Genomic DNA, 23655 nt, shown 5'->3' on the forward strand with positions numbered 1-23655 from the left:
TATATATATATTATTCGCGTACATATATAGGCGCAGGCGCGACTGTTGGGTAAGGATCCTGCTTCTCAACCACATGGTTTCACATTCAGTCCCACTGCGTGACCACTTGTGCATGTCTTCTACTATAGCTATGGGCCGATCAAAGACTTGTCAGTGGATTTGGTTGACAGAAACTGCAAGAAGCCCGTCGTGAATAGAGGTAGGAAGAGACAAGAAAATGTCATAAAGGAATGGAATCGGAGTAGCGGAGATTAGGCTGCAGAGATGAGGATGTAGATAAGTTGAGGATAGAGAAGAGCAGACTTTGAATTAATTGAGGATGGGAGCTGGTTACAGAGAAAGACAGGAAGAGGCAAGGAAAGAGTTCATGATATAAGTGTGGGGTAGCAGCAGAAGAAGATGTGCTGGGATATGGAAATAAAGAGAGAGAGAGGAGATAGAAAGAGAAAGTGAGGGAATTTGCTGCCAGCTAGCTAAGGGATAATTTAGGGCTCAGTCATAATTAGGAGACTTTATAGAAACTTTTATGAGTAAAGGTGGAATAAAATTTGTGCCTGCATGAAAAGATTACGTCAGAGAATCTATGAAGTAATGAGGAGTTATGGGGGCGAAGGATAACGAACAATTCCTTTGAACACGATTGAAACTCAGTGCTTAATGTTGTACAAGCAAGCCTCTGAAATAAAGGGCCAGGATAAGGTATAATGAATTTTCCGGTCTTTGAGGCTGTCTATGTACGTAGTTAGGGTGGAAGAGAGTCCAAATTCTTGATTTGAAAACGTATTCGTGGAGTCCGGTAGCGGCGCTTGAAATCAATAAATCCCCTTTATGTACAATATAAAGCCTAATTCAAAACCTTCCAACGTAAGAAATTAGATAAGGCAGCTGCAGGTTTTTCTGCTAGCGGTAAGCTTAGGATTGATCCCAATTCATATGATCTGTTATTCTCAAAGAAGGACCGGAGGCGTTGTCATTACTAGTGTTAGACTAGGAAAGGGCGTTTATCACTGATCTATGTCATCAGATTGCTAGTGGTGGGGGCGGTATTATTGAAGTGGGTATGGTTCCCGATGGCTGTAGCATAATTATCAGTTGATTTAGGATGGGGTTTAGAGGAATAGATCGTAGGGTCCACTGTAAGACGTCTTAGTTTGCGCTTATTAGGGGATGCAATTATAGATTCCAAATAAAGTGTTGTAGAATAAGATATTTTAATCGTATACTTCTTTAAAATGGGGTAGAATATATGTTGTAGTAGGAAATTGGAGCTTTGGATTTTGAAAACTAGCTTGGTAAACGTCTTAACCTGAAAAGCGGTTAGGAACTGTAAGATCTCCCACTTTCTTCCCTTGGAGGGCATAAGACGCAGAGATGTGACAACATTTTCAGCCCTGAAATGTCATTGAAGTAAAGAATATGTTAAACGTACCAAATTGGTGGACACCTCTTTAAATGTAATAACGCCTAACATTTCATAAGAAGATACCATTATAGGAACTTTTAACAGTGTAGTCCTTGTAGCGAAAGCATTAATGCAGCATTTTTTTAATAAAATGCTCTTCTATTTGCCTTTCAGTTTCTGCCAACATTCAGTTTTCAATCACGATCACTAGTGAATAACCTGGAGAGATTTTGATTTCGGCTCCTGAAGAAATGATTATAAAGTTATGTTTATAACTCAAAAGAAAGAAGACAAAGTGATGCGGAATTTAAGGCCACGAGGCTGGAAAACAAATATGCGATGGAAAAGTCAATCATAAATGTTCTATAAGACAAGTTAAAGCTTACAACAATAGAAGTCACAAATATGTATGTAGGTATGTATGTATATATGTATGCATATATGTATGTATGCATATATATATATATATATATATATATATATATATATATATATATATATATATAGATAGATAGATATATATATAGACAGAGAAAGTGAGAGAGAATGCACGATGCATTTGTTACTGTGGTAGCAAGTTTCAGTATGTTCGAACATAAAGCTTGATTATATATCAACATTGTGTCTTTATTAGATTAGAGCATCAGATAGAGACCTCTGTGAGCAACCAAAGCAACAGCGGCTACAAGATCTACGCTACGCCAGTATTATTATTATTATTATTATTATTATTATTATTATTATTATTATTATTATTAGTAGTAGTAGTAGTAGTAGTAGTAGTAGTAGTAGTAGTAGTGGAAGCAGCAAAAGAAGAGAAAGCATAATATGAAGAAGAAAATGTTAATGAAATGAAGATAGATAATAAGATACAACAAAATAAAAATAAGTATGTAGTTGATTTTGTTTGTGAATGTGTTGAAGAGGTGGCGGAAGGAGGAGAGGAAAAAATGAAAAAGAAAATGAGGAAGAGGAGAGGAGACAGAGAAAATGGCGATAGAGATGCAGGAAAGTAAAAGAATATATAAACATGAAGAATATAAAAAAAAAAAACAATATAACATAACAAAAGCGTGTATAGCGAGAAATGAAAGAGGAATTTGAAGACCAATTACAAAAATGATAAAAACAACAAAACTGAAACGCACAAAGAAACAAGTAAAATGATGATAATAAATAGGAACAACAACAACAACAACAACAACAAAAACAATAATAATAATAATAATAATAATAATAAGAAGAAGAAGAAGAAGAAGAAGAAGAAAAAGAATAGAAAAGAAGAAGAAGAAGAAGAAGAAAAAGAAGAAGAAGAAGAAGAATAAGAAGAAGAAGAAGAAGAAGAAGAAGAAGAAGAAGAAGAAGAAGAATAAGAAGAAGAAGAAGAAGACGGTATTATCAAGATAAGTTCGGTAAAAGAAAATTAGTAGGGAGCGGTTGGCAGATAGCGATAATTAGCAAACAATTCATTTGCTGGAAAGAATAAATAAAGCCAATAACGCCAGCATCTTGGCTTAGCCTTAAAAGCCTGGGTATTTTTGACTGACGAAACACATGTTTAAGCTCCCAGAAACCTGTGCGCCAATGAGCCAAATGGGTTGAACATACTGTCATCGTAAAAAAGAGGCAGTATACTCCTATACTACAGCGTCTGTGGTATATTTTGTATCTGAACTTGCCTAGACGTTGTTGTTGTTGTTGGCACTCCGTCGCTTACGACGTCGAAGGTTCCAGTCGATCTGATCAACGGTACAGCCTGCTCGTGAAATTAACGTGCAAGTGGCTGAGCACTCCACAGACACGTGTACCCTTAACGTAGTTCTCGGGGATATCCAGCGTGACACAGTGTGACAAGGCTGACCCTTTGAATTACAAGCACAAAAGAAACAGGAAGAAAGAGTGAGAGAAAGTTGTGGTGAAAGAGTACAGCAGGGTTTGCCACCATCCCCTGCCGGAGCCTCGTGGAGCTTTAGGTGTTTTCGCTCAATAAACACTCACAACGCCCGGTCTGGGAAACGAAACTGCGATCCTATGACCGTCTGTCCGCTGCCTTAACCACTGGGCCATTGCATCTCCGCTGCCTAGACGTATTAAGAATAAATATGCAAATATTGAAAAAAAAACGAAGAAACCCTAGCAAAATGGAATGAATAGAAAGAAATGAGAAGAGAGCTAAATAACTACTTCCGCCCCAAGTTTGTTTTGATTAAAATTATCAAATGGTTTCTTCATTTATTCGTATATCGGGGTCTAAAAGGTCAATTTGAACTTTCTCTGATTCAGACATTAAAGTGGGAGGTAGATAGCTATTCTTAGCAGATCGAGCAATTATTCAAATAGCGTCTTGTTGATTTAGTTATAAATGATCGAATGTAGATGTGGATAAATTTAAAGACTAGAATATTAAAATTATCAACGGAAAAAAAATATGATGTAAGATATAGAATGAAATAACAAGAAAAACAAAGCACTGGGAGATCAAATTTTATACATATATCAAATAAGATGAAGATGAAAACGAACTAATGAATTAGATAGCGATTTGTAAAGAGTAAAAGATGAATAAAATAGAAGTGACCAAATTCATAAAATGCCATGAAAACTGGTCAAAATAGTTTCACTATTGGATATCTAAATAAATATGTGCTTTGACTTACTGACTATAAGCTATCGTAAATGTATACAGCGTCTCATTTTTTTGTCAAGCTGAATGTATATTTTGTCGCACTCTAGGTCATCCAATATGTTTATTTCATTCCGTTATAATCCAGTTTCAATGTTTACTTTTGTCTCAATCTCAATCTAAAGAAGCTTAAATATGCGCAGGTGTGGCTGTGTGGTAAGTACTTTGCTTCCTAACTACATGGTTAGAATCTTCAGTGTCTTCTATTATTTTCCAGGACCTATCAAAGCCTTGTGAGTGAATTGGGTCGATCGAAACTGAAAGAAATGTGACGCTTATACATATATTTATATATACAGTAATCCTTCGACTATCGCGGGCGTTACGTTCCAAAACCCTGGCTTTATGCGAAAATCCACGAAGTAGAATCAGTACTGTATATTTTTGTATTATTTTTATAATTTGTATATATTTCGTTATGAATGAAAAACAACACCACTGAGGAATCAACGTAAGCTTAAATAATAAACCGCGATAGGTGAACCGCGATATGGCGAGGGATTACTGTACATTTATATGTATTGATTGCAAATTTTGGCACAAGGCCAGCAATTTCAAGGGAATGTGTAAATTAATTACAATGACTCCAGTGTTCAACTGGTAGTTATTTTATCGACACCGAAAGGATGAAAGCCAAAGTCGACCTCTCTATAGGTGATCTTATATAGGCCAGATAAATGTTTGTTTTGTCTATTGTAACCTATCAAGTCATATATTTAATTTCAGGAAGCCATTATATACATATTTATTATATCTAACTATAGACCATGTCAAACTTTGAATTTTGCTCTCAACGGCTCGCAAAAAATCTTTATTTTCTTTCACTATAGGGCACTTATGAAGAATAGTATTTTTACATTGAAAGCCCCAATATTTTGCGTCACAACAGGAGAACTTAAATATTTATTCTCCCTAACTACATGCTGTTCTAAATTCTAATTTCTGGCACTCTATATGGTACAAAATATCCCAACTTATGCTAGAATGAATGCTTATTTAGACTCACTAAAGCTATTTATTATGTCATTCTTAAGATTAAACATGTCTCGCTAAAAGACAACCCAATACTTTTCTCTCTGAATATACGCGAAACTAAACGCTTAATTGTAACGCTATATCCCATGCTAAATATATAATTTATCTAATTATAGACGGTCCAGAATATTTAATGTGTACGCTATACTAAAATTGTACTTTGGCTCCAAAAAGGTCATACCATAAATGTTAATTACAATTCACTGAAGTCCATCTTAATATTTATTTTAACTCATTTTAAGCCATCGTAAATGTATATTTTGGTTCTCTATGGCGCATGGAATTGCTTTTTTTTTTTTATTTATTATCTACCAATATATATATATTGGTATATACCAATCTATATATTGTCTTATTGATGGAAATGTTAAATGTTTCATTTACTCCATTGCACCACTTCATAAATGTATAATTTGTCCTTCTACAAGAAATATTAAATATTATTTTTTTGTCGCTACAAGTTTTACCAAGTATCTATTTGTTTAAGAATGGATTATAAATATTCTTTTTTACTCTAGGCACAAGGCCCGAAATTTGGGGGTGAGGGGGCCAGTACGCAACTGATACTTAATTTATCGACCCTAAAAGGATGAAAGGCAAAGTCGACTTCGGCAGAATTTGAACTCAGAACGTAAAGACAAACGAAACACTGCTAAGCATTTCGCCAGGAGTGCTAACGTTTTTGCCAGCTCACCACCTTATGGATTATAAATATTGCTACACTGATTATAAATAATCTATTTTCACTGATCGCAAGATATCTTCAATGATTTTGTCATTTATCCATCCTAAATCTTAAATTTTATCAGTCTAGTCCTACCAGAATTGCTTTTGGCTTGCTTTAAGTCATCAAAATGTCAATATCTTGCTTTAAGTCATCAAAATTTACACTATGAAAAAATATTCGTTGTTTCTCAGTTTTTGGTTTGCCTTGCTATATGTCATCCTAAATTATCATTTTTGCTTTAACGTAGGCCAAAAAACATTTTGTACAATCGTTTAATTTTCTCAATATAGACAGTTATAAACATAATATTTATCTCACGGAAGACAATCCTAAATCTCAAATTTTTCTTGCTTTGCCCGTTTCAATGTATCTACTTGTATCTCAATATAGGCCATTCGAGTGAGCGTCTATACGGAATCACAACCTGCTTAGAAATAGCAGCGGCGTCTCTCTCAGGTACTATCTTACGATCCTAAAAGAAGGGTTCATTGGAGTTTGTAATACGCAATGCAATCTACTTAAATAAAAGATGGAATGAGTATAGCAGCAATATATTTGATCATAAGTGTGTTCACTTATTAACCTGGGGCTAAACAGAAACAAAAGCTGCTCACAGAAATGGATGAATGTTATACACTATAATTTTCCCTGTCTATTAAATCTGTACAAATGTCAGAAACATTTTTAAAGCTTTCAATTTGGAGGAATATATTCTTTCCCAATGTTTTAATATGTCATTCGAGCTATCATTTGCCTGACAAAAACAAAACAAATTGCGAAATTAATTGAATTCTAATAGCCCCTAAAATTTAATTAACCATAGATAACTTTCAAATGATATCATGCTGGCAATATGAATTGTAGAAGTAACACAAAGTTCTATTGACAGCTGTCAAGTCAAACCTGTTTTATCTATAATTATTAGAATGAGTGGCAAGTTTCCTTGATTTGACAAGGTATTCATTGTGCCAATTCAGAAATTTGGTTTCAATTCTCAGGTTTTGCTAGTTTATTTCCTTCTAGCACTAATAATCTGGGAATTCCTTAATAACACATTCTCTTTAATAGCTTCTATAATTGTGTAGCTGTATAATAAAGGAAGATTTGGAATTCATTTCATTAGAAAGGTAATACCATATTAATAATCGTAATGTTCTAAATGAGCCGTGTAAAGGACCCAACCATAATTCATTATTATCACCACTTAACGTAATTAAATCGTCAATGTCCTAGGAAGAAACGTTTATCAAGTATATTGAAAGTTTCAAGATATGGCCATTGCATATCACAACTTGTAGAAATATATCCTACACACTTTATTAAATCGAAACCAGTCTACTCATTTTTCCAATGCAAAATATTGTGTATTGTGTCTGAATAATGTTTAGATCAAGGAATAACATCTGATTTATAGTAGAAGCCTAAAACGTTGGCAGAAAGAGAATTATAAAAAAAAGAAAGGAAAGAACATTGAAAAAAATGAATTAGTGTATTGAATTTTGTTTCTGAGTTTCTACTTTAAATGCTGCAATATTCGATGAAATGTGCTTACAAAAGAACTTAATCGATTATAAACTAACCTTAAAATCTGACCTTGCTGACCTTTTCATGAAACAAAAATAATAAAAATATAATTAGGGGTAAAAAATATAATCAATGAATAATACCCTATGTAGGAATAAATAATAATTGATTAATACATAAAGTGGTAATGTGTAGCAATTGACTTTATAAAGATTCAGCCTTGATAAAAAAATATTTTTATTAGTTTTCGTGTCAATATCTAAAAATCACATAGGACGCAGGAGAAATTTACAGAGAACTACAGAGTGGAGTACCAAATGTATTAGATTGTTTTGCTTTACTAGATTTTGTTTTTTTTCTGGTATATTTTACTGTCCGATTTCTGTATGGGCTGATTGTGTATATGTTCATAATATATATTAGTAGATAAATCATTTACATGCAGTTTCTTACCCATATTGTCTCGCAATTTCTCAAAATAAAGTAATAAATAATATATTGTTCAGTACCGGATACGAACGGCACTAGGTTGAGAGAATAATGGTTTATATTTCACACTTCTAAGTTTTTTAAATCACGATATGTTTTGAAGTCAAATTAAAAGCCAACTTGCATTTTATGGAAAATATACCACAAATGAATACATAATAAATCATTAAAAATAAACATTTCTATTTTGTACTTATACCTTTTCAAGTATTTAGTACAGAATGGACGTTTAAATATATGTATTAATATACTATCATCCAGTACCTTTTTTTTTTATTACTGGAGACTGCGAATATGCATAAATTCGTTTTTTTTCTTCTTTATACAAATTTATATTACTACCTACAGCAATAAGATATCTTTTACGAGCCGTGTTATATGAAACAAAGCTTCGAATATATTACTAATATTACAAAAAATGAAAAGACCAAATCGATTTACCAAATGATATAGATTTCTTTCAGAATGATGCAAATGAAATATATTTTATATTTTACTATAAAGTCATCAATTGATAGTGGTGTAAAATTGATGTCTACTACCAGAGACTTGAGTGTGCAATACAAGTTCGAATTTGAATTCAAAAATTTCTTTAATTAATATTTGTATCAAGAAAGGTGGGAACTGACAGAATCATTAGCCCGCCCGGCGAAATAATTAGCGGTATTCCGTCTGTCTTTACGTACTGAGTTCAAATTTCGGTGAGGTGGACAATACCTTTGCCCATAACGAGGTCAATAAAATAAGTACCTGTTGAAAGTATATTATAAACAACTTTGTATTTTAACTCAGAAATTGTTGTAATTCTTTCTACAGTGTTTGGTGCTTGTTTTGTTGGGTGTTGTCTGAAGTTTGCTAATTTCATTTTTTTTTTATTTCGAGATTTTCTCCCCTTCGCTCTGCGTTCTACATGTTGATATTTTTAGTTCGTGTATACATCCTCTTCATTCCACGGCGATTTTACGTCTTTATTTGGCACAATCTCCTCTCAATTTAACAATATAACCTTCTACCCTTTATATGATAATAGAATAAGAATTGTACATATGTAGACCGGAGAACTGTCGAGAAGGCTACATCCTTATTATTTGGAAAACTATGAGTAGAATATCTGCAGTGTGTCGAACAAGACCTTCGTCTATACACGATATATTTTAAACAGGCAGGACATAAGTAGCTGAAATAATAACAGTGCCTAATCGCCAGAAACTAAGAAAATAAGGCGGTGAGCTGGCAGAAACGTTAGCACGCCGGGCGAAATGTTTAGCGGTATTTCGTCTGCCGTTACGTACTGAGTTCAAATTCCGCCGAGTTCAACTTTGCCTTTCATCCTTTCGGAGTCGATTAAATAAGTACCAGTCACGCACTGAGGTCGATATAATCGACTTAATCCGTTTGTCTGTCCTTGTTTGTCCCATCTGTGTGTAGCCCCTTGTGGGCAGTAAAGGAATAAGAAACTAAGTAAAATTTCATGAATTACATAACAAAAAAGATAAAACTATGGAATTAAATTCCGGAAATCCATGAAATATAGAAATAATATTTTGACATAACCTACGTACAGTATATATTTTCGAACATATAACACTGATCCATATTTAATCAGAGACTTACAAAAAAAATGTAACCATATAAACTACAGCAAAAAGAAACAAAGACTTATAAACTCAACATATACTTTCTCACATACTACAATATTTAGTAAGTACATTGTTCTTTAGTACCTTGTTGGCACTCCGTCGCTTACAACGTCGAGAGTTTCAGTTGATGCAATCAACGGAACAGCCTCCTCGTGAAATTAACGTGCAAATGGCTGAGCACTCCACAGGTACGTGTACCCTTAACGTAGTTCTGAGGGATATTCAGCGTGACACAGTGTGACAAGGCTAACCCTTTGAATTACAGGCACAACAGAAACATGAAGCAAGAGTGAGAGAAAGTTGTGGTGGAAGAGTACAGCAGGGTTCGCCACCACACCCTGTCGGAGCCTTGTGAAGCTTTAGGTGTTTTCGCTCAATAAACACTCACAACGCCCGGTCGGGGAATCGAAACCGCGATCCTATGACCGCGAGTCCGCTGCCCTAACCACTGGGCCATTGTGCCGCCACTTTAGTACCTACATATGAAGTAAATATTCAACGCGTCCTGAATAAACAAAATGAAACGATGGCTAACGAGCTGTCTAAGGTTATGAAACCTAAGCTAGGAACTATAGCTTCCAGAGAGACTTAGCAAATGCTTCTGTCATTTCACTCGACCATCCTACATAGAATAGATTCACCTATTTATACGCTGAAAACACCACAGTTTCACAGTTCTATGATTTCCCAGATATGACTGGCTAACTGCTCAAGCGCTGCCCGACATGTACAGTCTATACAAATAATAGATTAAATGCAACACCTTTGAAAGTTGCAAACTAATTACCATCAAATAATATTACCATTATAATTACCATAAAATAATGCAATATCCATACATTGCTGGCACAATAAAGATCAGAATATGACGCAGAAACCAAATGAAAGCACTCAAACCCATTATGTTTCATTGGCACACAAAAAGCACATGTGCGTACGCAATACATCAGGTAGATAATGGATTATACAATTTTACTACCCGTGTCTAATATCGTCACTGTACAATACAGTTAAACATAAATGCATTCGTTTCGAATTTGCCGCAGTTTCACAGAAACCTCGGAAAAACAGCTTTTAAATGTTGGACAGAAGTCATTGAAATGAATGGCAATTATCCAATTTAAGAAAATCAAACACGTACTATCTATATATATATATATATCTGTGACATCACGACAAACCGCAGACACAATTAAGAAACAAAGTTAACCTACTCTCCACAAAAAAAAGAATCAACATAATATCGCAATAGCAATCTAAAAAGAAACTGCCCCACTTATTGAACATAGATTGGTATAAAATACAAAGACACGCACACACACAGCAGCAGGCCTTTCGTTTTCATCCTTTCGTGGTTTGATAAAATAAGGTCGATGATATCGGACTAAACCCTTCCCCCAAATTTGAGTCCTATTTTAGAAAGGATTATTAATCTAATTCGTCCGCGCTAGCAAGAACACCACCATTTATAAGTATGGGGGTAACATGATTGATCTGCTATGTGCAAGTCTAGCTGGACTACATCTGTTCTAACCATAAACATACCATAACTCACGGGCCTATAACAGAAATAAAGGAACTACTTAACTAGCCAACGTGCTTGACATAACAACTGAACAACTAAATGACACTTTATCGTAAGAACATGGAAGTGAATATTAAAAATGTATAGTGTAAAGTACATTATATGTTACAACGAGAAATGCGGCCGAACGCATGTAAATATTCCTAAGTTATTACTCCTGGAAAAGTACAGAACAAGATTTCTACAGTAGAATTTGCCTAATTCGTCACTTCTAAAAGAAACTAAAATGTACTTACAATTAAATTCTACAGTACTTAAAATATTGCAGCCGAGAATAACATTTTAAAAATTTACTATATTGTATTGAAACGAAACTTATAAAAACATTACTAGCTTTTTCCAAAAATTAGCCCATCCGATTTTAAGCCTATGGGCTTATATTTAGAAACTATTCTCATGTATATCCACATATAACCACAATAGTTTTTATTATTTTCAGAAAAAAATTATTTACCCAAACTTTTTAAGTCTGTATTTAAGCCCATGGTTTATTTTTGGAAAAAGCAGTATTTTAAAAGTGAAATAAAATAAAATTAATTAAAAAAAAAAAAACATTAGAATTCACCTAATTACTCATCCCTAGGAGAAAATTGAAAGTTACAAATTAGGTGAAGTAGTGAATTAGCTAAATATGAATTAGGCTAATTCTACTGTATTCATGCTAACTAATAAATTTTACTTATGATTTATTTGTCAGATTAAATATTTTTTCGTGTGGAAGAATTGTCTGAGCATAAGGTTGATTTGAAATCATTGAATGGCCACTCCACTTCAGTCAATGATCTTTTCGTAATGGGATTTCAATTCAAGTGGAGAAAATCTTGTGCAATATTGTTTACAACTTCATATTTTATTGTTTGTACTTGATACAACTAAATACAATGACTGTTTTAATAGTATATTTCAAAAGACATGATATAAGAAAAACTGTTTAAATTTGCTGTTGACTACTTTTTAAAGATTTACTTTTTTTTTAAATTCTCATAATTATCTCAAATTTACCTAATATAAAGTATTTTAATATTTAAAGTTTTATTCTCGGCTGCAGTATTTTAAGTACAGTAGAATTTTAATTTTATGCACTCTTTAGTTTCCTTTAGAGGAATTAGACAAATACTAATGTAGAAATCTTGTTCTGTACTTTTCCAGGTGTAATTACTTAAGAATATTAACATGCATGCGCCCGCATTTTACAGTGTAATCCATTTTCCCCCGACAATGCAATAAAACTAATAAATATTCTTTTGTTAAAAATATATTTGAATTATATTTCATTGTTGATGATTGAATTAAAATAAGAATTATATGATATGTTTTTTAATTTTCACCTATCTTTTCTTAAATTCTAAAAATCGCAAAAAGTTATCTGGACAGGGTTTGGTTGCATTGGCTAATATAAAAATGATTTAAAATGTAAGAATAGCGAATGCATCCACTGTAAAGCAGGAGGAGCCACGTTCCCTTTTGCTTTTTCTGAACAGCATTACAAGCAACCTCCAGGTCTGCCCATTGAAAGAAAGAAACAATAACAATTTTGTATCAAGATTTTGAGGAATATATGCTAAAATTACATATTGTAATCCAATTTTCATAAACCAATTAAAAAATGAAATTTCTATAAATATAATCCACTTACATTAAAATCATAATATCTGAAAGCAACGATCTTGTCATTATAACATGAGAAATAAGAATGTAAATTCTGTTACCCTTAATATTGAATTAAAGTTTAAAAGCAAATAAATAAACTTAAAACTTCAGAATCCTTACAATGCTTTCGTTTGTTTCATAAAAATTCCTCCTCGTATAATGATTTTGCTCTCATTTTCTGATAGACAACTATCATGCAGAAAATGCCAGCTTCTAAATCCTGTTTTCTGAAAATGATTAAACATTTGAATCTTGGTAACATTTTTCTGCAATGAGTATGTTTGTATGTACCTATGTATAAGTATGCATGTGTGTGTGTGAGTGTTTATTTACGATGGACAGTAGAAAAGAGTCCACTTGCCATCAATTTTTGTCAAGCTACGTATTAGTCACACACAACTTTGTTTCCCTTCATAGGAGTTTTAAAAGTTACTTATGTGTATGTGCATTGCTAGTCTGTGTGTGTGAGTTTGTATTCACGTAAGTGTGTATGCAGCGTCGCATGTATATCCATGAAGTCGATTTCAGGCGTTATTCTCCCCTTTTTGACCTCACATATTTGAAATCTCAAAATGTAGCTTAGTAGATGACCAATCTAAAAATGTATAAACAACTTCAAATTTGGTAAAAAACTGAATTATGACAAAGCCTAGAAGTGCTCACGAGTGAGTAAATATTATTCACAGACTTCTGTGTGTGAATGATTTCATTACAATATAGTATATCCTATGAATATGAGGTGGATCTTTGCAAGATACCTAAATACTGAATTGAATCAAACATTTTGAAATATTGGTTTCCAATTTTGACAGAAGGGAATCATATCCGGCAGGGAAAGTAGTTGTTTACATCGACCTCAGTGCTCAGTTGATACTCATACCGAAAAGATAAAAGGGAAAGAAGACGTTGGTGGAATCTAGAGAAAGACGAAATGCCGCGAAGCTTTCATCCTGCCTGTTATCGACTCTGTCAGCTCGTCGTCTTAGTACTGTAATTAATAATAATATTATTTGAAAATTGTTTCACGTACTTTTGGCACATTTGCCATATATAATGAATTTTTTCCTTGTGAATAGTTGTTTAAAAGATTACCACCACGACACTCGTCTTGATGAGTTCTATCATATGAGCTAAACAAAAACAAAATTTTTACCCAAAAACAAAATGTTTAGATTTTGAATTTGCTTTTAATTAAGCGTTACCACTGTTTTCGACACATTTCGACACAGTAGTTTTTTGTATTTAAAATATTTTTTGATATAATTAGTATTATGGGATTATGTAATCGAGATCTATCAGAAAGTTAAATTGAAATGTCTTCTTTTGAAAAAAAAAAGAAAAATATTTGGAGACAAAAGTCGATTTCAGGCGTTGATCTCCTTTTCTTACGTCGGTTTTTACCTGAGTACTTTTTTCTACTGAATAGTGTTGCATATAAGTAACATGGGCGCATACCTGTCGTCGTATAAGCTAAAGTAAAGTATAGATCTATTTAAAAAAATGGACTCGAAGTCGATTTCAGGCATTATTCTCTTTGCAGCCTAACATATTTAACTCAAACTTTTTCTACTCAACCAATTTTCAAAATTTTAGCTTGTAGCGTAGGATGTGACCAACCTAAAAATGTAAACATCATCTAATTTGATTAAAATCTGAGTTAGTGACGAAGCCTAGAAGTGGTCGTGAGCGAGTAAGTGTTGACCTTAAGAATATTACTCACACTCGATAGTGTGTGAATGATTAAGCAAGTGTACGGTCAAAAGTCATATATCTTTGATAGTAGGCTTGCTAGATTGCCAGGTGGCTAAAGAATAATATTAATATAAATAAAAATTCGTATCAATAAACATACACACACACATATATACACACGTTTATGCAATTTAGATCTGTAGATTTCTCTTACGATGATGGATTATCTACAGTACATCATATGTTGACTAATGTTAACATTACTCTAAGCAACAACAATATTACAATCTACTGGTAGTTCTTCAATAACTTTTAGCAAACGATGATCTGTACGCATAGGAAATACTAATCTTGAGACAAATTCCTTCTAAACTAAATCTGGTGTTTCTACAAATACACGAAATTTGAACTCAGACCCCAAAACGAGAAATATAACTCAATACCATAAAATACTTGTGCATTAAACACGAAATTAGAAACACGAATGAATTTATGTAACTTTACAGAGAATTTACAAGCGTTTCATGTATTTTATTTTACCGAAACTTGTTTTATTATCCAGTATCTACTATCACGTTTTCCTATGTACTATATACCATCAAAATTACAAATATATTGCTGAAGTCAAAAAGAAAAATAAAACTTTCGTCATAAAAGTAAGAGACTTCGACATCTACGTCTGGATGAAAAGTTGAAAAGAAAATTAAAACGTTAGGCACTTTTGAATATTCGTTTAGTTTACTTCAAATAGATGAAAGCAGAACCCAGCGGAAACAAGCAATTATATGGATTTAGGTTTCCAATATTTCCAGTAGAGACATTTTACGAAATATGATTTTAATCGATTATGTTCGAAGCAATTATACAAAGTTCTCTGGAGCTACAGAAGATTTATCAGAAATTTAATAACTGTAAAGTTTGGGGTATTTATTTCAGTGCGACCTTTTATCCCCATTCCAAATTCTTTATTCAAAAATGAAGGATGAAGAAATATTATTGAAAGTGACTTACATTAGTGTTTATCGGGTTTGATAGTATATATGTGGATAAACAGAGACGAAAATTCCATATTTATACATACGTGTCATTTTTTTTCTGATATAATCCATTCATTTGTCAATGCTGGGACATTTAGATGTAAATATCATGCTATCGATGATATCTTTCAAGAAGACCATTGAAAGCTAGCATTACAATTGAATATTAAATTATCTCAAGTTTGAAACTACATGAAAGTTAATGCTATTGAGATTTCTAAAGATTCTCCATTATTATAGTCACTTGTATTCATTTATATCTTTTTATTAATTGCTCCGTCAGATACGGCATGGTTTTCCTTGATTTATCTCAGTAAGAATTTAAGTAAGTAAATTAATAGATAGAAACATTTTCCAAGTATCATCAATATAATCAATAATAAAAATTTGATTTAGCGAGAATACATTTGCAAATTCATCACATTAGACTATTAATATATATGTGTGTGTGTATGTGTGTGTGTGTATGTGTGTGTGTGTGTATGTGTGTGTGTGTATGTGTGTGTGTGTATGTGTGAGTGTTTGTGAGTGTATATATATATATATATATATACCGGGGTGGGTATATATATATAATTTTGTATGCTATTTCCATAAACAAAAGCATTAATTATCTTCAGAAATGAAATGAAACTAGCTGGAGTTTGCCTTTCAAGTGAGCACAGATGTATTTTCTTATTCCATATAATAAAGATAAATTTATAACGAATTCTTGTGAGACTATGCATTGTCCATAGAATTTGTATTTTATATAAGTCTATAAACAGTAAAAAAATACCCTCAACCGATTTGCTCTGACTTAAATATGATTAATACAAAATCGTGAAACTCCTTTCCTACATTGGAGTTTCACTCAGCTGGAAAATAATTCGCTTGGAGAATTAAATATTGAATGCTGGTTCTATGGTGAGTTACAATCTAATTCCGACTGAGAAAAGAAGCCTCTATTCTTAGACATAATCTAAAGACATTCTAAGCTCGTATTGTCTTCATACAATAGAACTGCATAGGTTGATAATATTGTTCATCACAACTTTTTGGTATGATATTCCTATATTTTATCCAACATCTTTTCAACTTTGTCTAACAAAACGGACAGAAATAGATTCTACGAGTAACGAAATATATTAAATTTTCTTCCTTTTCTCGTGATGAGAAAAATCCCCACCATTATTTAGAAGTTAGCAGAAATTAATTGTTGAATGTGCAAAAGAACATGTAAGTATACGTTTCGTTGCTAACGAAATAAAAGAAGGGTTGGCGATAAGACTTATACAAGAGAGATAATATCTCAGAGCGATGGGTCCCCAAAACGGTTTTGGTTCATTTCACTTAATTTCTATCATCATTACCTGATGGTGAAATGCACATGTCTTATAAAATTAATTCTAAATTTCAATGTAAATCTAAAATGATATGAATTTGTAATCAATAAGGAAATAAGTGCTAGAAGAAAGGCAAACCTTTGATGAGCAACACTGCATCAAATATTTATCTTCATTTGTAGTGTTGGAATTGTGTTTATGTAAGTTGTTGGCACTCCGTCGCTTACGACGTCGAGGGTTCCAGTTGATCCGATCAACAGAACAACCTGCTCGTGAAATTAACGTGCAAGTGGCTGAGCACTCCACAGACACATGTACCCTTAACGTAGTTCTCGGGGATATTCAGCGTGACACAGTATGACAAGGCTGACCCTTTGAGTTACAGGTACAACAGAAACAGGAAATAAGAGTGAGAGAAAGTTGTGGTGAAAGAGTACAGCAGGGTTCGCGACTATCCCCTGCCGGAGCCTCGTGGAGCTTTAGGTGTTTTCGCTCAATAAACACTCACAACGCCCGGTCTGGGAATCGAAACCGCGATCCTATGACCGCGAGTCCGCTGCCCTAACAACTAGGCCATTGCGCCTCTGTTTACGTAAGTAATGACCACAAAATAGGCATGAATCCTGAAACAAAAATTTAGATTTACTGACCTAACATCCTGTATTTATGCTTCTTATGTGAAATTATTAACAGTGAGTCTCTTACACCAATGTGGAACTGTACACTGTCTCTACCTGCTTAAAGAATTTACTATATCGACTTCATGATTTACTGTCTTAAAAAGAAATACATTTCATAATGTAATCCTTGTACATAACGCATGAACATAAAAGCAGACATGAACAATATGACCCCCAGGTTCAGAGATTTGCTAGAATACAGCCGACGGAAAGAATATTAGGTGTATGACGGTGCATATTACAGATTCTTTTACACAAAAATATCGTCATATCGCTTCATAATTCCAGTTTTAATGATCGACTTTTACGATACCTAACCAACTATTATGCCAACGACGGTGCTTCTCGTCGATTGCTCAACCTGCTAATTTTAGTATCCATACATTTCATAAATTACACACACACACACACACAGACACACACACACACAGAGACACACAGACACACACACACACACACACACACACACACACACACACACACACACACACACACACACACACACACACACGTATATATATATATATTGTACGATGCGGTTCTAGATAAACGTGTTTGCATCAAAATGTCTAACATTATTTAACATTTCTAACATGCCAATTACTTCAGGTAAATTTAAATAACGGTTGCTACAACGCCTACACATTTGATGAGTTTTGGGATAGTATAACAGAATTCTAATAAAAAGAATACTGAATGCTGACATATACCCATCTATTGAAATATTTAACATGATTCTTTAAGAAAATTTTTCTCTTTTAAATTAATGCACATCTAGGTTTCTCAGTTTGAAGAGTTTTGCTGAATTGTCTCAAGCGCCCTGGCTGAATAGATTCTAAACAATAAATAATAATCAGAACAACAACAACAACAACAACAACAATGATATTAATAACAATAATAATGATAATTATAATAATAATGATAATGACAATAATGATGATGATGATGATGATGTTTTATTTATTAATCAGTAAGTGTTCACAAATGTCTTTGAGGACGAAACAATACAACGTGGGTTTGCATAAAATGAAGCGTGTAAACAGTGAAAACGATAAGTAAATTGATTTTAACAATGAAAACTTCCGCAAAAGAGAGTCAGACTTCGTAGGACAACTCGTGGGAACCCTACAGAGACACGGGAAATTTGACTACTTGGGCATGTGTCCTCTCCACATCGTCCTACTTCAATGTACAGACTCCTGCTTAGAGTAGGCACGCTCACTCTGATCTTTCCACATATCCCCACTTGTTAATAAAATTGCTTGGAGGCAGCACTTCTCAAATCTTCCTTTTCAAGTGAAACTTCAAAAGGTTGATGTGGGCTTCGTTAAAAAGGAAAATATCTGTCTTCAGCACTCTCAAACTTTTTTGCTAAGGTTACCAAAGAAACACAACCTGCGCTTCCCGGCAAAATGAAGGCGGTGGTACGATCTTTACAATGGATTCAGCTGATAATTAGACCTGTCTTTCACGTAATATCAGGTGTTCAATATGAACTCACAATTCAGCAATCCTCGGGCACTGGACGAGAGCGTGCAGAACAGTTTCGTCTCTGTGTGTGCACCAAGTGGAAATCCGGATGATGGCACTTCCATACTCGTAGTGTTTATTCCGAACAGGCAATGCCCTCCCCGGCAACATTATCAATGGGTCTCGGACTGAAAGTCCTCCTGAACAGACCAGCCAGTTGATTCTCGACGCTCACATTTCGTTTAGGCGACATCATTGATCCTAGCACTCAACTGGTACTTATGTTATTGACCCCAAATGGATGAAATGTAAAGTCGACCATGGCAGAATTTTAAATCTGAAAGTAAATATGGAGGAAATGTTGCTAAACATTTTGCCCAGCCTGCTAAAAGTTCTTTCAGCTCGGCAATGATACTGATGGTTCCAAATTTTGGCACTAGGCCAGTGATTTCTGAGAAGTGGGGAAGTCGATTCCATCGACTTCAATGCTCAGTAACAATACCTAAGTAAATATTAAGGTCAAGTCTTTATATAAAATGATAAACAAATATCAAGTTTGAAATAGTTCTGAAAGACCAACTACTTAAGTTATCCGATAAGTTATTTTGTTGTTTGATTCTACCTTTGCGAGATCTTTGGAATTTTTCGACCGTAAAATTGACAGTGTTGTGTATTTGAAAAGAGATTTCTTTTATTGTTTTACTCCAGAGCTGTATGGTTGGAGAATAATAGATTCATCAGATTAAGTTACTTAAGATATAGTTAATGTGTATTTTCTTTACTGGTTACAAAGACTTTACAACAATACAGTCATTTTAGTCACAACATACAATCGCGGATATAATCACTTTCCAAACAAGTATACCTGCAGAACACACATAGATATTCTTAAACAAATAATACTCACAACCGTTCTTTTTTACTGTGTTATCTGCAAAAGATAAAATGATAAAATACATTGTTAGAACAATGATTTCACTCAACTTTCATCAACAGGAATATAAAGGAATAAGAAATAAAATTATATTTATTATGCCACTAGAAAATTGAGGAAATTTTGTAGCGCAGCAATAAATGAAAAGCATTATATGAAGCACCATATGTTGGAAACATTTAAAGCATCTTGATTAAGAACCAGAGAAATGAACGGTATAAATGTCTCAAAAGATGGAAGCAAGTCAGCATTAGTTTTAACAAGATTCCCTTTAAGTAGTGTCTCAAATGTCACGAAGGGGTTGACATAGTAATAACCTTTAGTCAAACTAATCTAACCATACAGAAATATATTTTTAGCTGTTCGATGACTTTAGGGACACTGTACAATATAACTCGCTTAGAAATGACTGCAAACATTAATCTATCTCTTGATATTTATATCAATAATTTGAGAAATCTTCTCCGGTTCGTAATCAAAATGACAGTCTTTATAGATTTGAATCTTAGTTTAATGTCACATAACAAGTAAGATTATACGAATAGGATATTTTAATGGCTAAAGCTTTTTAAAGTCATTCTAGGGTCAACTCCTTTCATATTGAATCTACTGACAAAGTTAGATTTCACCTTCATAGCTGAACTTCCTTTACTGATCCTCAATATATTAGTAATTAAATGCTATCAATGTACTTTCGCCTCTTTAATTTACGGATGAGGATTACCACTTCAAATGTATGATAGTAGATATTAATATTCTACGGATTTTGGTTTACACAGTAATTCTATTTACTAACAGATACATATTTATCTACAGAATGATGAAAAACAAACTGTTGGTCAAGAGGTTAGATTTTCTTACAAGAATATTATATGTTATTTATTCAGAAACGTTAACTTGCAATTTTGTGGTTCAAATCCAACATGTACACGCAACACATTTATTACTATGATATCAACGTTATAATTATAAGATTCATTAAAGTTGATTAAGCATGGGGTATACAGATGAGAGATTTTGCTGTTCAGGTCATGGCTTCTTGTAATCTTATTGAATAATGTCAGAGTAGATTTCAGTAGGTTCCCTATGACGGAAAGCATTCCACCCATTGTTAATATAATGAAAGAGGGATAATTTGCGGATCAATGCACTAATCCTACTTAGTAATTAAAATCTGGATAGTTAAGACAAATAAAGTTTATAACTTTATTGATAACGAAAAGTTAGTTAATTCATGAGGTGAGGCAGTTCAAACAGTGGAGAGAAACCCAATGACAGTCTTTTCATTTATCAGAGATCTCATAATCTATTACGCTGTGATACACGGTTAACGAAATATTTGCGTATAGTACATCTTAGGCAGGCCCATTTACCTCAGCAAAACCTTCGGAAGTTACTGAAACCAGTATTGTGACAATACACATCGATTCCATAATCATTAGTTTGCGTAATTAAATCAGTGTTTATTCACACATACGGGGTTATAAGGCATTAAAGTGTGTTTTGGATTTAAATGCATTGCAAGACAAGCAACGAGTACGAAGCAGAAACCATTCAACACGATCATGCACGAACTCTCCTTGGTTATAATACTAGTTTAGACACATAGGTGAAAGAGATTAAATGTACACAAAAGTTTCACAAGTAAATAATGGGAAGCTGGAAAACATCTCAAGGCAATATTTAACCCTCATGAGTTAGTGCTATAAATTTAATACGAAAGAGATTAGGAACAAATTAATTAAACATTATTTTATTTTATTTTTTACAGCTTCCTCAATTGGGCCGTAGTTAACGTGGAACATCACCTTATAAAGTATAGACACTTTCAATCTGCCTAGTAGGTATGTAATCGAATAGGAAGGTTGGAGTGCAAAATGGATCTAGGTAGATATACGTAGACGCAGGCATACACCCACACAGGCATAAACAAACACATACAAAATACACTAGGCCTGCCATGTAAACAGACCTTGTAAATTCGACATGGCTTTCTTTTTATTTCATTTAATATAATTTTTATCTTCGATAAAGTGTATAACCCGAAACAAAAGAATTTCTAATATGTCTTTCATCTATGCATTTATTTTCATTGTACACATTCCCGTACTGCTGTTCTTTCATTTCGTATTTCCATACCATATTCGGCTTTCTGACTTACCATTAAAATTGTCAGAATCGTGTAACTTACGGTTTTAAATGTATGTGTTTTGACGACTCTTCATCGCATAACCGTACTAGTTGTATTGGGATTATTGTAATCTACTATATGTTTGTGTGTGTGTGTGTGTGTATGTGTGTTTGTGTTATTGAGAGAGAGAGAGAGAGAGAGAGAGAGAGAGAAAGAGAGAAAGGGATAAAGATTTTCTGTCTGTGTGTGCACGATGTGTTTTCACATAGTTTCTGGAAGATTCCACACAGCTTCTCAACCTTCTAAGAATAGCAGCCAATCAGTCTGAGGACGCATACTGCGGTTTCAAAAATGGACGAAAAAGCATAGTGGAAAATATAAGCCTAGATACTCCTTAAAAGAAGGGATACTCACAGGAAGTATGACTTCAGCTATATATTTACCCATTCAGAATTCGCTTGGAGATAAACGACCAACAATGAAAAGTTTCAGTTAGAAAGACTTCGTTCATTCCAGGTTTCGGAAAATATATTTGCACAACTAGCCACAAAGTAGGACCGAACTGCAATCCAAATGATTGCCAAATAAACTCCTTAATCACAATGCAATTAAAAAAAAGCAAGAGTCATGTAATAATATCCACGTTGGATATTATTGATATTTAATGTATTCAGACTATGAATGTGGTCACACAAAGAAGATTGGTTCATCGACATGGTGAAATAGAATATTATTTAAGAACATGGGGGGTAACGTCAGATAAATATTGTCTTTCATTGAGGTAAAATTTAAAACTGTTAACGGCATAATAAACCAGTATATATGATAGATTGCGCGACTACAGTTGCAAATAAATTCATATTACTAAAATATAAAAAGAAATATTTAAAATATTAAATGGAAATATGGTTTATTCTTCCTATTGAGAAATATAAATATTGAGAGAAACGCAATTTCACTAAAAGTGTAATGGTCTAACAAACTAAAATGAAAAACATATCTCTAAATTTTAATATTATTTTTTTTACTGATTTATACTGTCTAGACATTCTTTTTAATTACATATGGCATAATTAATAGGCTGCCAGTCACTTGGCTTCGATTATTTCTATTACACTTAATGTCACAATTACACGCATGCGAAATAGTTTTAATTTAAAATCTTTACAGACTGCTGTGAGCACGAGAACAACTTGAATGAATAACTTCTCAATAAATAGTTCAATACATATTTAAATAATTACATATATAAACATCGCTAAACAAAGTCCGCATCGTAATTCGCAATGGAATCTGCACACGCAATGTACTACTGGATAAAGGGACTCTTACAATTCTTTATAATTACAAAGATTTCCACAATTCTTTTAGTTTTGTGCAGAGTAAATTATTGATGAGTTTTAAGATATCCATATAAAGTATGCCAAGAGAAACACACATACGTAATTAAATACAAGCACATACACACAGTCAAGCACATATAAACACATGTACATACACACATACTCACATCCCTCTCTCCCTCACACACACTCGCATATGTATGTGTGCGCGTGGGTGTTTGTGCATGTGTATGTGTGTTTCTTTGTGTATGTGGGTATGTGTTTGTGAGTGTATAATATATATATATATATATATATATATATAT

General features: G+C 33.4%; 1 protein-coding gene across 6 annotated transcripts in view; it reads right to left on the bottom strand.

The window, feature by feature from the left end:
* LOC106869914 (protogenin A) overlaps positions 1-23655 on the bottom strand; it is a 1534154-nt gene that overhangs the window by 280640 nt on the left and 1229859 nt on the right. For 5 of the 6 annotated variants that reach the window (XM_052972124.1, XM_052972126.1, XM_052972125.1 and 2 more), the window contains one exon: positions 19850-19873. In XM_052972124.1, coding sequence (XP_052828084.1) covers positions 19850-19873 — 24 coding nt within the window. The remainder of the gene's footprint in view (positions 1-19849; positions 19874-23655) is intronic. The other variant, XM_052972123.1, reaches the window with a different exon arrangement.

The sequence above is a fragment of the Octopus bimaculoides genome, chromosome 12, assembly GCF_001194135.2.
Source record: "Octopus bimaculoides isolate UCB-OBI-ISO-001 chromosome 12, ASM119413v2, whole genome shotgun sequence".
Taxonomy (NCBI): domain Eukaryota; kingdom Metazoa; phylum Mollusca; class Cephalopoda; order Octopoda; family Octopodidae; genus Octopus; species Octopus bimaculoides.